Below are 13,194 nucleotides of genomic sequence, written 5' to 3'. Positions count from 1 at the left end.
GCAAAATGAAGAAAAAAATCCTGCAACACTGCTAGAAGTCACATTACCAAGGCTCAGACTGAAAACAGACACAGAATTTACCAGATTCCAGTCACTTCCAAGCTCTTCTCTTGAATGACAGCTTTAGAATACAGACAGTACAGTAATACTACACTTGGCAAACCCAAAACATGACAGACCAAATTTGGATTAGGCAGAAGCTCAGTGTCCACCATGAAGCTTCATAAACTCATAGAATATTATAGATGGAAGTGACCCACCAAGATCACTGAAGTCCATCTCCTGGCCCCACACAGGACACCCTAAGAATCACCATGTACCATGAGAGTGTTGTTCAAAAGCTTCTTGAGCTCTGTCAGACTGGTCCTGTGACCATTCCGCTGGGAAGCGCAAGTCCTAGTGCCCCATGACTTCCCTGGGTGAAGAACCTTTTCCTAATGTCCAACCTTGGGCCCTGTCACTGTCACCACACGGAAGAGATCAGTGTCTATCCTTCCTCTTCGCCTCATGAGGAAGCTGTAGGTTGTGCTGAGGTCTCCCTTCAGTCTCCTCCAAGCAAGCCAAGTGGCCTCAGCTGCTCCCCACATGGTTTTCCCTCTAAACCCTTCATCATCCTTTTAGCCCTCCTTTGGATACTCCCAACAGCATTATAGTCTTCTTATATTGAGGTGTTCAACACTGCACTGAGTACATCAGAGGCTTTTTTCTTTTGAAATTATTTAAGACATCACAAGTAATGTAAAATATGCAATGAAGTGGTAAATCTTGAGATAAATGAATTTGATTTATCTATATGTGTCTCAATATCTCACAGCATAATGCCATTGGTGTAAATGAGTTAACAAGTGTCTGTCAACAGCAACTTGTTTGAAATGGTACTTGTAAGAAATATGAAGAATGTAGTAGAGGAGATGCATGCAAACAAGTGGAAGTGGGGAAAACAACTCATAGGAGAAATTAGGCAAACTGTATCTCCAGTTTGGTGGAATGCTCTTTTTTGCTCTCCATAAATCATCCACTGTGACACTTAAACTGCATGTTAATCATAGAACAGCAAACTGCAGAACTGGTGCAGGCTTTGTAATGAGATATATCTGTTACTGAACCAATTTGCAACAAATGTGCAACTCACACCACTCTTAAGTGATTATTCTGACCAAGTGGATCTGATATATATTACACAAATCTCATTTAAGTGGAAAAACCTCATTGCATAGTTTAGCTCAAAAGTCAATTTAACTTTTACTTTACTGTTTCAATATGTATAATTGCACCTTACAAGGCTGTTCAAATTATTTAAAGGCCTCTGTAGCCTGCATGAAGAAACACAACAGTATCACTATACAAGAAACATACCTTGGCTTGGGCACTCGTTCATCAGGAACTGGTGTCCATGTAGAGTCTGGAGACTTTTGTTCTTTGAATCTTCCAGTAAATACATTAGCAATGTCAAGCATGTCATAGGCACAGACTGCAGAGCCAGGAATGCTGCAGAGTGACATTTCCCAGAAATTGTTACTCATTCTGCAGTTATGCATAAAATCTTGAGCAAAAAATATGCTCTACGGAAGCCTTCCTTTACTCAATACTGAACTCTGAACCTGGTATTGACAGGAAAAGCCAGCCCCATGGAAAAGCTTGAAAACCAATCAGCATGCAGCTCCTGCCAAAAGAATTTTATTCAAATCTTCTACAGAAAGAAGTAATTCCAATAATCTTGAAGAAGGTAAAGAATTGGTGAAACTCTGGCTATCACTGGTAGTGCATGATGAGTTATTGCCAGTCTCATGCAGAGCCCATTACTTGGAAATTTAAGGGCTTCTAAGTCATAACATCTCCCAGTACCAACTCCTGTAGTCCCTGCCATGCCTCAAAAAAACATATTGCAGACAATTCAGAAGTTGGTTCTAATCAAAGAAGCATGCTGCAATGTGCCATTTACCTGGCTTTAACATGTAATTTGTTCATGCTTCCACAACCTGATATCCACAAAGTGTTCCCAATGAAAAGGACTTATTTGTGTTCAGGAATTTTCTCCACTCAATTAAATGTAAAGAGCTTATAGAAGAAAATTTGATATTATTTTAAGATCGTAACATTGCAAATTTCAGCTTTTTGGATGCTTGCATGCAACTGCACAACAGCGTTGTCCAAACAATAAATTTCTTACCTACATACTTTCTGAAAGGCTTATGGGTTTACCATGATCAGTCACTTGGAAGCATGAAATACTCATTTATCCCCTCTTTTTTTATTATTTTGTACATGACCCCCACCACTTGATTTTATTGGGTAACATGGCATGAACCCATCTGGGTGAGGCTTTCAATCCTGCTCTTAGCTAGCACATTATTACACATCAAAATAAAAATGTAGGAACTGTAATACTGTTACAGAGGATTAAGCTAAACTCCCAAAGGTATATAAATTGATAGAAAAACAACCATTTGAATAGTAAACAATTTCAAAATGCTTTTTACTGAAGAAAAACAATAAGTTGAGAGACAGTAGAGTAGTTTCACTTTGATCTCCACAGATTTATATTTTTATATGAAAGGAAACTTCAAAGCTCAATATTTATGTGATACTGCACAGCAGGAGTTTTAAATGGAGGCAGCCATATATATATGTTGATGTAAGAGATGGTCAAGAGTGTATTTGGCCACACAGAGGACCTCATCTTAAAAGACAGTTCAAGACCCACTCCAGCTAGAATATTTTGCACATTGCTGAATTAAGTCCTAAAGGCAAAAAAAAACCCATAAAATCCTGAGATGTGTTACACACAGCTACAAGTCCTCAACACACAACTACACATGGATGGAGCCATTGCTGTGCTCAAAGAACTGCAACATCTTTTGCTCATGAAGGTGGCAGACTGTGAATCTGTGATATGATGCAGTGGTAAGGATGGAGCACTGTGGGTCACAGCCAAGCCACCTCTGAACTACAGGGCTACAACTCAACACCAGCTTCTACCCGAGTGACCTCTGATTAGAGGGAGCAGTCTAGAAGGAAACTTTGTTCTAGAGACCAAACATATTTGTTTCAACTTTTCTTTAGTGGAGGAGGAATGAGAGATACATTTATGTCAGAAGTAGGTTTCACAGAGCTACAGAATCACAGAATATCCTGAACTGGAAGTGACTCACAAGGATCATTGAGGTCCAATCCTCCTGCACAGGACATCCCAAGAATCATACCATGTACTTGAGGGCTTTGTCCAGATGGTCCTTGATGTCTGTCAGGCTTGGTAAATTCCCTGGGGAGCCTGCTCCAGTGCCCAAGGTGAAGAACCTGTTTTTTCTAATATCCAACATAAACCCCTATGACTCAGCTTCCTTGAATCCTCTTACAGGCCACTGGAGAGCAGAGACTGGTGCTTGCCCCTTCTCTTCACCTCAGAAGGAAGCTCTGAACTGCTGTGAGGTCTTCCCTCAGCCTCCTCTCCTCAGGCTGAACAAGCCAAGTGGCCTCATTCACTCCTCATATGGCTTCCCCTCAAGTCCTTCACATCTCTGTTGCTCTCCTTTGACGGTCTCTGATACTTTTTGATCTTTCTAATATTGTAGTACCCAAAATTGCCCCCAGCACTCGAGGTGCTTTGCCAGGCTGGCAGTGCTGTCCCTGATGCCCTCCAGGACACACTTGGCCCTCCTGGCTGCCAGGTCTGCTGATAAACTGTGTCCAAAAACATATGCCTTCCTGTCATCTTCCATGTCTGGCAAAACCTGCAGCCTATAAAATAATATCTTGCTTTTTACACCAAGTACTGAGATTTTAAAATGCAAGATTTAAAGAAAAGAATTATTCATGACACACCACAGGAAATACTACAGAGTGGGAGGACAATCTCAATTTTGAGATAATTGCAAGATACAATCTATTTTCTGATGTTGAATCTCTATTTTTTCACCAGTTTTTATTAAGCCAGATTGCATGAAAAGAGATCATCTTAATTTAAGCTTGTATTCCCTATTGGTGGCATAACTATTCCATTGCAGTTCCTATTGTTTTGATGTCAAAAGCAGTGATTTTACATTACAGGCCTAGGCTTACTCTCTGATTTGAATTCAGTTCTGTGAATGACCTCTCTGAGGTCAGGCTTTGACAAGGGGTGGCAAGGGTACAGCAAAACTAAATTAATTTCAACAATAAAATTCCTCTTTTAGCTCAAATGTTACTCCGTGAAACTGCAATATATTTTTTAATTAGAAAGCTACTATTTTTTTAACTTCTTTGGGAGGTCTCAATAATTAGATACAGTTACTCTTGCAGTAACTTCTACAGAAACACACTAAAATCTCTACAGATGAACTGATTCTTTTGGATAACCATGCAAACTGTGAAATAGGTGTTCTGGGGATTCTCCTTCCCAGCCAGCAAGACCTTGATTCTCCCAGGAGAGTCAGAGGGCAGTAGGGTCAGACAGGGTCAAGGATCAATGCAAGAATCACCAGGCATGCATAAAACAAAAAGGAGATAACATGGTTCTTGGAGGTTTAGCTACAAACAGGACAGACACAGCCCTTTCTTTCCGAGGAGAAAAATAGAAAAAAAAAAGAGAAAAATATTTCTGTTTGGAATAATATTCTGCAAGTTACATGCTGCAACACTTCTTGGTGGCTGGTGTGAACTATTCCGTTGCACAGAAAATGAATGTGTCCAAATAGTAAATGGTTGAAAGCCACACTAAGTCATCAGTATGAAGTAAGCAATACCAGGGTACCTTAAAATTGAATACAAACTATTGGTAAGTGCAGGGTATGTAATAATTATGTTGTATGAGTAATCACATCTTGTTCTTGCATAAAGTAAAAAGGAACTGCAGTGAAAAGCAAAACATAAAGGAAATAGAAGGCAAAAGGTTATAATAGGCTATTACCTATTATATGGAGTGGAGAATGTTGCTAAAACAACATCCCGGCCATTGAAATGGATAACATCTGTAACTGACTGCAGTATGTTAAAGTAGAAATGTGAGTCGCCAGGAACTGAGCAGTTCAACCGAGCCTTGAGAAAGGAAGTCCACTGTTTTTCCAGCACTCTCTGAGATCCTCCCATGTCATTTTTGCAAACCTGGGCCACCCTTGGGAAAACTACCTGGAAGGAATAGAGCAAAAAGAATGGAGAATATTAAATGTTTGCTTGACCCAAAGTCTTCATTGGAATACTGCTTTTAAAACATTTGGAATAACACAGCAAGGTGCTTAATTTAATACCACTTTTCTATAATCTGTGACAAATAGGAAAGAGAGAAAAATTAAGCTTTGGAACAGTGTGCTATGAAAGATAAGACTGTGGCATTTACTACACAGCCATAAATCTTTCAGGAGATCTCTTCTCAACCCATATAAAACTAATTTCCATACAGACTGCTTAGCTTTCTATTAACCCAAACAAAAGCACATTTTATATTCACAATCCCTGCAACCCACACTGCTGCTCTGATTCTTGTGTTTTCAGCACTCAAAAACTACGCAAATCTTGCTGGGCTTTTATTCCTGCTCTCCACCTTTGTGACCTTGGTCAGCTTTTCTGACTGCTTAGTCAGAAAGCTATTGTGAAATTAGCAAAAATGTAGAAAGTGTTTAATTATTCTTTGCAGAACGGCAGAGCACAAAACTCCTACCCTTGTTTACTCAGCATCCTAATTCATACTTCTTACAGAAAAAAAATCTTCCTGCTTTGGAATCTGTTTTTAACAATTATCTACTGCGTTGAACTAACTACATTAGCCTTGTGCTTTCTATAATTTCAATAAAGAGACTCTTGCATACTCCATCATGGTAAGAAACTACATATTTTCCTTTCAAGACAGTGCAATGTTTCACTCCAGCCAAGGTTTTGACTTGAGCAATAGGAATCTTCTCAAAATGCTGACCTTGTCATCATGATTTATGGTTCTCATTTCAAGGTCACTCGTAACAGCATTGGTCCAAAAATAGAGTATGTTTTCCTCCTCCCGAATCTGACAAAGTCATTCAAGGCAGTGTTTTTGCCCTTACCTTTCCCATGCTGTTGTACTCCACTGCTATTTCCCGGAAGAAGAAGTATATGTAATTGCCATAGTCAACTGCCTGAACAAAGTACGGCTCTAGAAAAGAACAACAATCCAAGTCACCTGATTTAGGCACCACGTACAGGATACAGAATGCAAGGAGAAGCCAAATACATTCACACTTAACATCCAGAGGTGAAATGTCTGTGCTTAACAAACTTGATCAGTTTTTAGAACAAACAAATCACTGCTGCAGAAGAATCACTGTCTGGGGACAGGAGAGCTGTGAACAAGTCTGTACAACATCACTGCAGGGTAGTTAAGTCTCTGCCACTAATATGTCTGCCCTGCATGGAGTAAGAGGAAAGGTAAACAGGCATTTATAACCATATGCCTGAGGGGTTCAAGCAGTGGTCTTTATGGCATGCAGGCTGTGAGTTGAGGGAATAACAAACCACGTAACTGTTTCTGCCCCCACATATCTGTAGCAGCAAGCAAAGTGGGACAGCTAAAGTTGACACCTGGCAAAACACTTCTTCATGCAGAAAAAGACTTGAAACTATGGCTTTACTCTCCGTTAAAATCACTCCAAATGCTAACAATTCTTAACACCTACATGAAGCTAAACAGCACAATCCTTAACAATGAGGGCATTTAGAGCACAAAAATTGCCTAATTCAATGGCAGCAGTACAATCTTTAAGAACTATAACAGAAAGGCTTTGTGCAATATTACCATAATTTTAGTTTCATTAATGAATCTTAGCATTACAGGACAAACCTTCTATACTTCATAGAGCCTTGATTGTTACCTAACAGTGCTGTGGCAGGAATATTTTCAAACACAACCCAAGCACACAGAGCCCTGCAAGCTCCAGCTGTTCCATCCAACAGACGTAAACTGGTGGATTTGAGCTTGGAAAACTCTCTGGAATACATGTTCTGATCTACCCAACTTCTGTCAAATCTAGTAACTTGGGGTCAGGAGAAGAGTGAAAGAGATAAACAGATCAGAGTAAGCAAGAGATGTAATCTACTTCCTTCTTTCTGACAGAAAGCATTGGTGAAATGAAATGACAAAGAGGTCTGTCAGAAATCCAAGACTCTCATCAGAGATGCTGGGTTTTTTGCCTTGTTTGTTTATCTACCTTTCAACCACTTGGAGTCATGTTTAACTGTCCGCAGAGTTGGACTGTCTCCCAGGCTCCGGTATATGACCGCATCTATCGCAAGGAAGTCGGTCACTGTGGCAGAATACAGCTTTCCCTCTGGGGAGGAAGGAAAGAAGAAACAAGGTGGGAGGAGCATTAGAAATAGTACAATTGCTTCTTCTCTCATCAGTCAGATGAGAAGGGAAAACAAAACCATCACAGTTTTCTCCTTAGGAACACTGAAGGAAGGAAAAAATCCAGCTAGGTAAATGAAACTGAGTACTGAACAAGCAACTCACTTCTTTGCAAAATGGTAATTTCAGAGGGATGCTGTAGAAGAAAATAACCTTATGGAATAATTCTTCTTCAGTTTAGGTTTGTCATACTGAACTACCCTATCCAGTCACATGTCACTAGTTCAATGCTCAGAAATTCTGCTGAGGTATGTCAGCAAAACAAATATAACAGAACTGTTAGTTTTAACTGGAAGTGCAAATGAGATAGGGCTTGAAGACTGTCAGCTAATTGACGCTTATGAAAATTTCTCCCCTTGAGAGCACTTCTGCTCTGCCAAAGATCACTAACAAAAATTTAAATAACATGCTGGGAGCCCTTCTGAAACAGGAATGAAAAGAGATGGAGGAGGATTGCCCATCAATATTTATTTTCTAGCATACATTTTAGGCATTTCCCATATGAATTATGCATTCCTCTCCCTTAAAGAACAGAGGACAAGTGATAAGAAAGGGCCTATAAAATGGCATCCCTGAGGGCAACCAAAACATAAAAAACTATAAGGACATAAAAGCACAACATTCAGCAACATTTTAAAATTGTATTTTCTGTCTACTTTGTTTGCAGGTCATGGTAACTATACAGGACTGTTTTCATGTGTGTGATCTTGGAATACAATGTCTGCTAGAAGCACAAGTGATGCAGCATGAGCACACAAAATTTTTCCTCTAATGTGTCTGCATAAAAATCAGAATTGTCTACATCTTGTTTGACAGAGATTAAGTTGGTGCCTTGAAGGCACCAGCACTGAGGACATTCCCAGGACAAAGCAGAGAGGCTTCTATTGGTCAAGCTCTCCTCATTATACTTTCAAACCTAGGTTAAGACTGGGAGAGAATCTCATTGATGCATACAACTGTCTCAAAGGCGGTTGCCAAGAGAAGGTTGCTAGACTCTTTTCAGTGGTGTCCTGAGACAGGATGAGGAGCAGTGGCCATAAAGTAAAGCTCAAGAGCTTTCCTCAATATGACAAGAACCTCTTTACACTGAGGGTGGCAGAGCACTGTGACAGCCTTCCCCTGGAGGTTGTGGAGTCTCCCTCTCTGGAGGCATTCAAACCCCACTTGGACTCATTCCTGTGTCACTTGCTGTAGATGACCCTGCCTTGGCAGTGTGGGTTGGGCTGGATGATTTCCAGAGCTCCCTTCCAACCTTAGAAACTCTGTGAGTCTGTGAATTTCAGCTCCAGATTTAAAATTCAGACTGTTTTTTATTAGCAGTACTGTATACTTTGTTCTGACTCATGCAATTCTTGTCCTTATTTGGCTACTTAAGAATGATCATATTTTCTTAGCAAAATGGAAAAAATAATTTTATGTGCCCCCCTCCCCAATTTAAAATAGAATAAAAAGCTCAATTGTTTAGATATGGATGTCTGAACTCATGTTTATACAATCACACTCTTATTTTCTTTCTTGCCAAGTTCCTGTGACCAACTACAATTCGCACATATCAGCTGTAATAGCTAAAGGCTGTAAGAAGAGCCATACTCAAGTAAGCGTATCCAACAAACTCAGATGACTTGGATTAGTGCCCTAAACTGTTCTGAAACTGCTTTTCAATGCACTCTGAAAAGTTAGCATGGATATCAATATGTAAGACACATATAACAGTGATTTCCTGAAATTAGCAAATTTACGAGGCATATTCTACAAATACTTATTTGAACTATATCAAATTTATTCTAAATCACCATGAAGGAGTATGATAATTTTTATAAATATTCTCTTTATTTTCAAATAATTCAAGAATTTCTTCAGTGACAAATCTGGAGTCATCTTTCTGAACTTCATCTGCATTCAGAGTGAGTGTTTACAATAGACTGGTCTTAAAATCTTTCTTGGCCAATACACTGAGAAAGACCCTTCAAAAGGTCATTCAGGCTGCACTAAGGATAGGGAGTCTGAGACACATGGGAAAAAGATTTCTTTGAAGGAGTTTCTCAGTTTCCATGCTTTATGAATTACTTGCTACAGGTGGAGAATATATACTGTATATTCCTGACCGTGACTGTAATTAAGAAATTACATACTACCACTATCATCATCACTATTCTTGAAATAAAAGGACCCATTTATTTGTGCTATAAAAAGTAAAAAAAAAAAAAAAAAAAAAAAAAAAGACAAAAAATTGAAACAATTTGTAAAATCTCTCCTTGTGAGGCAGATGATGATATCTCAAACGTGGCAGTGCCTAATAGAGCCCTTTGGTTATAGGTTCATTTGAGAATGGCTGAAATGCTTGCACATTCTTAAATCTTCAGAGGAATAGCTTAGTTATTTCCATGTGAGCATGCAGGCTCTGTTTTATAGCCTCTCACCTGCTGAAAGGGACTCACATTATCATGGAGGACGTTTTTATTATTTTCACCACCAATCTAACAGCCAGATCTAAGAAAAGATCAGGAGGGTTCACAACAAGAGAAGTTCAATAAAGAAATAATTTAATCATAATTCCTGACACAATATACAAAAATACTGCACAAACAACAGCCAAAATGAACCCCATTTATAAGAGCTCACTTTTTCTAACAATTGTAGTAGAAATCAGAATAAACAATATTCTGCTGCATGTAGCATATATCACCACTAGATAATACACTTCTCTCCTTTTGTCAACTGCAGCTGGTAAGACCATAGTAAGATGTCTTCAGCTTAAAAGAAAAAAAAAAAACACCTGCCCTTTCCTTCTAGACCTAGAAAAGGGCATGCCACAGCATTTTCTGTAACTTCCTTTTGTTATGAATGTTAGCTTAGGCTTAGAGCTGTTAATGAGTATATCCTGCTTAATCCTAATTAAAGCTTACACAAGCCTTGACTTCCTTTGATGTTGACAGAAGCTGAATGCAGCCAGAAATGGTGCCTCACACTGGCCATATAGTCAAGAATACAGGAAACACTGAAATATTGATCCAGGAGCCTGAGGTTTTATGCAATGTTGATGACCATGAAGTTAATTTCAGAGAAGGGAAGGGTTTTTTTTTGCTAGGGATTTCCTTATGCCCCCTCTTTTTAGTCATTGTTTACTCCCTTTGGCACCATTTAGATTTAGGCATTCTGGGCTCAAGCAAGAAACACAGTGTTACACCAAGCCTGGGCTGCAGGACAGAAAGTAAAAAGTTTATCTCTGTCATTTTACCTGCAAACAACGCAACGTTGGCATGCTTTGCATCATAGGGGCACCTGGCCATTCCACTGAATTCCTCTTCCAGATAGTCCAAGGAATCCATCTGAAAAATCAAAGGGATCTCTTCAGAGAGAGAAACAAAGAAACAAAACTTCTTACCCAGGATGAGGCTTATGAAAGTGTTTCTTTTCTGGGTAGAGGAGAAGGTCCTTTCTTTAACTCTACTCCTGACTATGAAGTAAAAACTTCACAAAAATCATGGCATTAAATAAAATAAGCATGAAAAAAGTATGTCCAGTAAGTCAAGCATTCATTTGGAGCTAATAATTCTCACTCTGACACATTTTACTAAAGTCTTCAGTCTATATTTTATCTGTACACAAGTTTAATTTTGAACTGTAGCAGGCTATGTGGTCTGTGGTTTTGGCAAGGCTCCAAAATTTATCCTTGCCAGTGACCCAACAGAAGCACTCTTATACACAGAAAACACTGCAAACCACAGCATTCAGAAGAAACAACACTAGAACAATTATCTCTGTGTACATTTTTCTCCCCCAAGTCCTGAGGTCCTTCTGCTCTAGTCTCAACAGTGGTGCTCTCTTCCTTGATTTGCATATTCAGAAAGATGCTCTTCAAGTTTTACTATACCAGTTGAATCTGTGTCACAGAGAATCCTCTTACCATCAGGCAAGAATTAATCTGTAAATTGTAATTGTAAATTCTGAGGCTTATATGTAACTCCTGGGAAATAAATTCACCCTGGGCACTGATAATGACACAAATATACAGACTGACTTTACATGAAGTTCAAGAAGGTTTGGTGAGCTAAGATAGAATTGTATACACCTCTTACCTATTTAAGATGTTTATATTACAGTATCTTGGGAATAAGAAATTTTGTAGCATATTCAGGCAACGTGTCCAGCTCATACAATATAGATCTCATACAGTAAAGATTCACAGATCATGACAAATAACCCACACAGGACCATCAACTTAACTTTTAGTTTGTATGTTACAATTTCCAAGTCCTTTGGTGGATGATTTGTGATCATTTGTTTTCTGTCATGTATTCTTCCTGTCAAAATCCACTCTGAGGAAAGTTAGTTGTGTTTACTCAAAGGCTGAAAATCATTTCATGTGACAGTGAGAGGAAAGGAGTTAGAGCCCTGAGTAACATTTCCTGCACCAAGCTCCACATCCTGGGCTTATCCTCACAATCAGTGGCATGCTTGAGGGACAGCCCTGCTTTCTGTTTGGCACATGTTTAGTTCTCTCTCTGTATAATGAAGAAAAGCCAGGGCAGGTGTTGCAGAGGCCTTCTGAATACTGCCAGAGGGATCACTATCCAGCCCTGCATCATGGGAGATGAAAACTCTGGAGTATGGGTGGGGGAGGCCATTTATATGCCTCACATCAGGATGCCAAGGAAATCTGTAATTGTATCTAAAAGATAACTTTCACACAGGGAGACTGGCTGAGATTTGTTAGCCTCAATAATGGCATTCAGACATAAAAAATTCAAAACTGTGCTAGAAGACTAAATACAGCCTGGTGATCAAGAAGCTTCATTGCATACTAGGAGCAAGAAAGAAAGTAAGGAAAGCAAATATTAAAGAAACAGCTCTTAACAGAGTAGCTAAATGTACCTCACAGTTACCATGACACAGGCTTGTATTCTTACTCAAATTTAGTTCTTCCTCCACAGATTGGAAGAAAATAGTACCCTGCACTTCTCTCCTGTGTTTTCTAAACTGCAGCCATTATAGTGGCTAAATGAGGTAAAGCATCACCACACAAAAATCAAGGAAGACCACCAGTCACAGTCACTACTTCCCATTAGGGAAGTAGTTTTCCTGGATCCTAACATCTTTATTCTGCTTTTTTACAATAACTCTGAACCAAAAACCTGAATGACAGTTGTGATTTTGTCAGGAGCAGTATTAGTAAAACTGAATTTTATTTTTCCAGAATAAAAGATGAGAAATTACCTGTGGGACATAACAGTGCCTAGAAAACCAGAGTCTGGATGTCAAATGCCTAAATAAATTAATTTCAAAGCTACTCCAGAGATATCCACTGTTGGGAGTTCTATTAGAATATAATGGTAAAAGCCTAAGAAAATGGGAAATATTTAGTAAGTGGGTCCTATTGAAATGAATACTACTGAGATACAATATGCCAAAGGAATAAATTGGCTTCAGGGCATTAATGTCAAGTATGTAGGGACGAGCAGAATTTCTACACTGCTCTAGATAATGTTTTGGCTTTGCCGGTCCCCAGCATCACTGCCCTGCTGTACTGTTCCTTGCTGTTCCATCACTCCCACAGCACAAAATGCCATAAGATCTCCACAGCATCCTTACCTGGGGGGCTCACAAGAAACTCAGGTTTTGCTTGTTATACCCCCAGACATCTTAAGAACTGGTTTTGTGACTGAGAACAGTAGAACAGAAATTTTAAAACATGCTGCTCAGAAGTATTCCCCAATATTAGTCTGTGACTTGAGTGTCAGTGACAAGCTGAGAAACTTTCTGAGGAGGGACTACATCCCCAGGCAGGGATCTGAAGGACTTTGCACCTATGGAGGGCAATGCAAAGTGGCAATATTCTTGATGTGCAG

At 39.3% G+C, this 13,194-nt stretch overlaps 1 protein-coding gene across 4 annotated transcripts in view; it reads right to left on the bottom strand.

Moving 5' to 3' along the window:
• The window catches only part of SEMA6A (semaphorin 6A), a 67,466-nt gene that overhangs the window by 44,084 nt on the left and 10,188 nt on the right, over positions 1 to 13,194 (bottom strand). For all 4 annotated transcript variants that reach the window (XM_077790356.1, XM_077790357.1, XM_077790358.1 and 1 more), the window contains exons 6-10: positions 10,584 to 10,674; positions 7,149 to 7,268; positions 6,009 to 6,097; positions 4,886 to 5,103; positions 1,357 to 1,488 (exon numbers count right to left, since the gene is read on the bottom strand). In XM_077790356.1, the coding sequence (XP_077646482.1) occupies positions 1,357 to 1,488; positions 4,886 to 5,103; positions 6,009 to 6,097; positions 7,149 to 7,268; positions 10,584 to 10,674 (650 nt within the window). The remainder of the gene's footprint in view (positions 1 to 1,356; positions 1,489 to 4,885; positions 5,104 to 6,008; positions 6,098 to 7,148; positions 7,269 to 10,583; positions 10,675 to 13,194) is intronic.

The sequence above is a fragment of the Lonchura striata genome, chromosome Z (genome assembly GCF_046129695.1).
Source record: "Lonchura striata isolate bLonStr1 chromosome Z, bLonStr1.mat, whole genome shotgun sequence".
Taxonomy (NCBI): domain Eukaryota; kingdom Metazoa; phylum Chordata; class Aves; order Passeriformes; family Estrildidae; genus Lonchura; species Lonchura striata.
Note: the sequence above shows the minus strand (reverse complement) of the source record. Positions and strands in the feature narration are given on the sequence as shown.